General features: G+C 33.9%; 1 protein-coding gene across 1 annotated transcript in view; it reads left to right on the top strand.

Annotated features, from left to right (window-relative positions):
- LOC119581676 (rhodopsin-like) overlaps positions 1-236 on the top strand; it is a gene marked incomplete in the record, with an annotated part of 1,242 nt that extends 1,006 nt beyond the window's left edge. The window contains 1 exon segment of the mRNA XM_037929801.1: positions 1-236. Coding sequence (XP_037785729.1) covers positions 1-136 — 136 coding nt within the window.
- Positions 237-957: the final 721 nt, after the last annotated feature.

Raw genomic sequence — 957 nt, 5'->3', positions numbered from 1 at the left:
TCCTAAGTATCGAGCTGCCCTCGAGAAGAAGCTACCTTGCCTTGCCTGCAACACCGAGGGTAGAGACGGTGGTGGTTCTGATGCTGGTTCTACTTCTACTACTGCTGAAAATACTGAAAAAACGGAATCCGCATAATTGCAGATGAATTGCAAGAACGATTGTTTGGAAACGATGATACCATTTTCATGTAAACCTTTTATTTGCTAAGATATTTGCAAATATATCCCAGCATTGATATATGTTTTACTTTCCACCTAAAAAAAAATCTGGATTAACAGAAAATGTTAAATTTTCTTTCTGAAAAATATATTGACTATTCCTTTAGTGGGCCTCATTGATGAAGCATCACACATTATCTCAAAGATAAAACAAATATCTAATTTACAAAGCAAATGTGATAGTTTGCATTTCTTTTGTCAAACTATTCCTTTTAAACCATTTTTTCCACAAAGAGCCATAAAAAAGACGTTTAATAGAACATCCATTCATAAAAAAAATTGCAGTCTGCCCGTACGCTTGCAGAAAATAAATTTCAGATCATCATGCCCGCTATATGAATATGCTCTTATTGCATTCAGGGTGAGATGTCACTTCATTTCCGTCTAGGGCTCTAGGATACACGAAAAAAGATGTAGAGTGTTGATGTTTTCGGTAATCTCTGAAAAGGTGACGTTGAATATATGAAATTATATTAGACATTTCTGTCACTTATATGCTATTAGCCAGTTACTAATAGTATCGTTGTTCACCAAGGCTGGATCTTGATTGTTAAACCAAAAATTATTGTAGGCTAGGGAATGAAAGGCGGAATATCGGAAATGCAAACTACAATGAAATGCAATTTAAGTGGAATATAAAGTTAAAATGGAGATATGTTTTAATTTGGAGCAAAAGTAATACATGTACTTAGGAACGGGAAATAAGAAATCCGAAAAATAAAAATAAAAGTGTACATA

The sequence above is a fragment of the Penaeus monodon genome, chromosome 15 (genome assembly GCF_015228065.2).
Source record: "Penaeus monodon isolate SGIC_2016 chromosome 15, NSTDA_Pmon_1, whole genome shotgun sequence".
NCBI classification, from domain to species: Eukaryota; Metazoa; Arthropoda; class Malacostraca; order Decapoda; family Penaeidae; genus Penaeus; species Penaeus monodon.
This window is presented reverse-complemented; position numbering and strand designations above follow the sequence as displayed.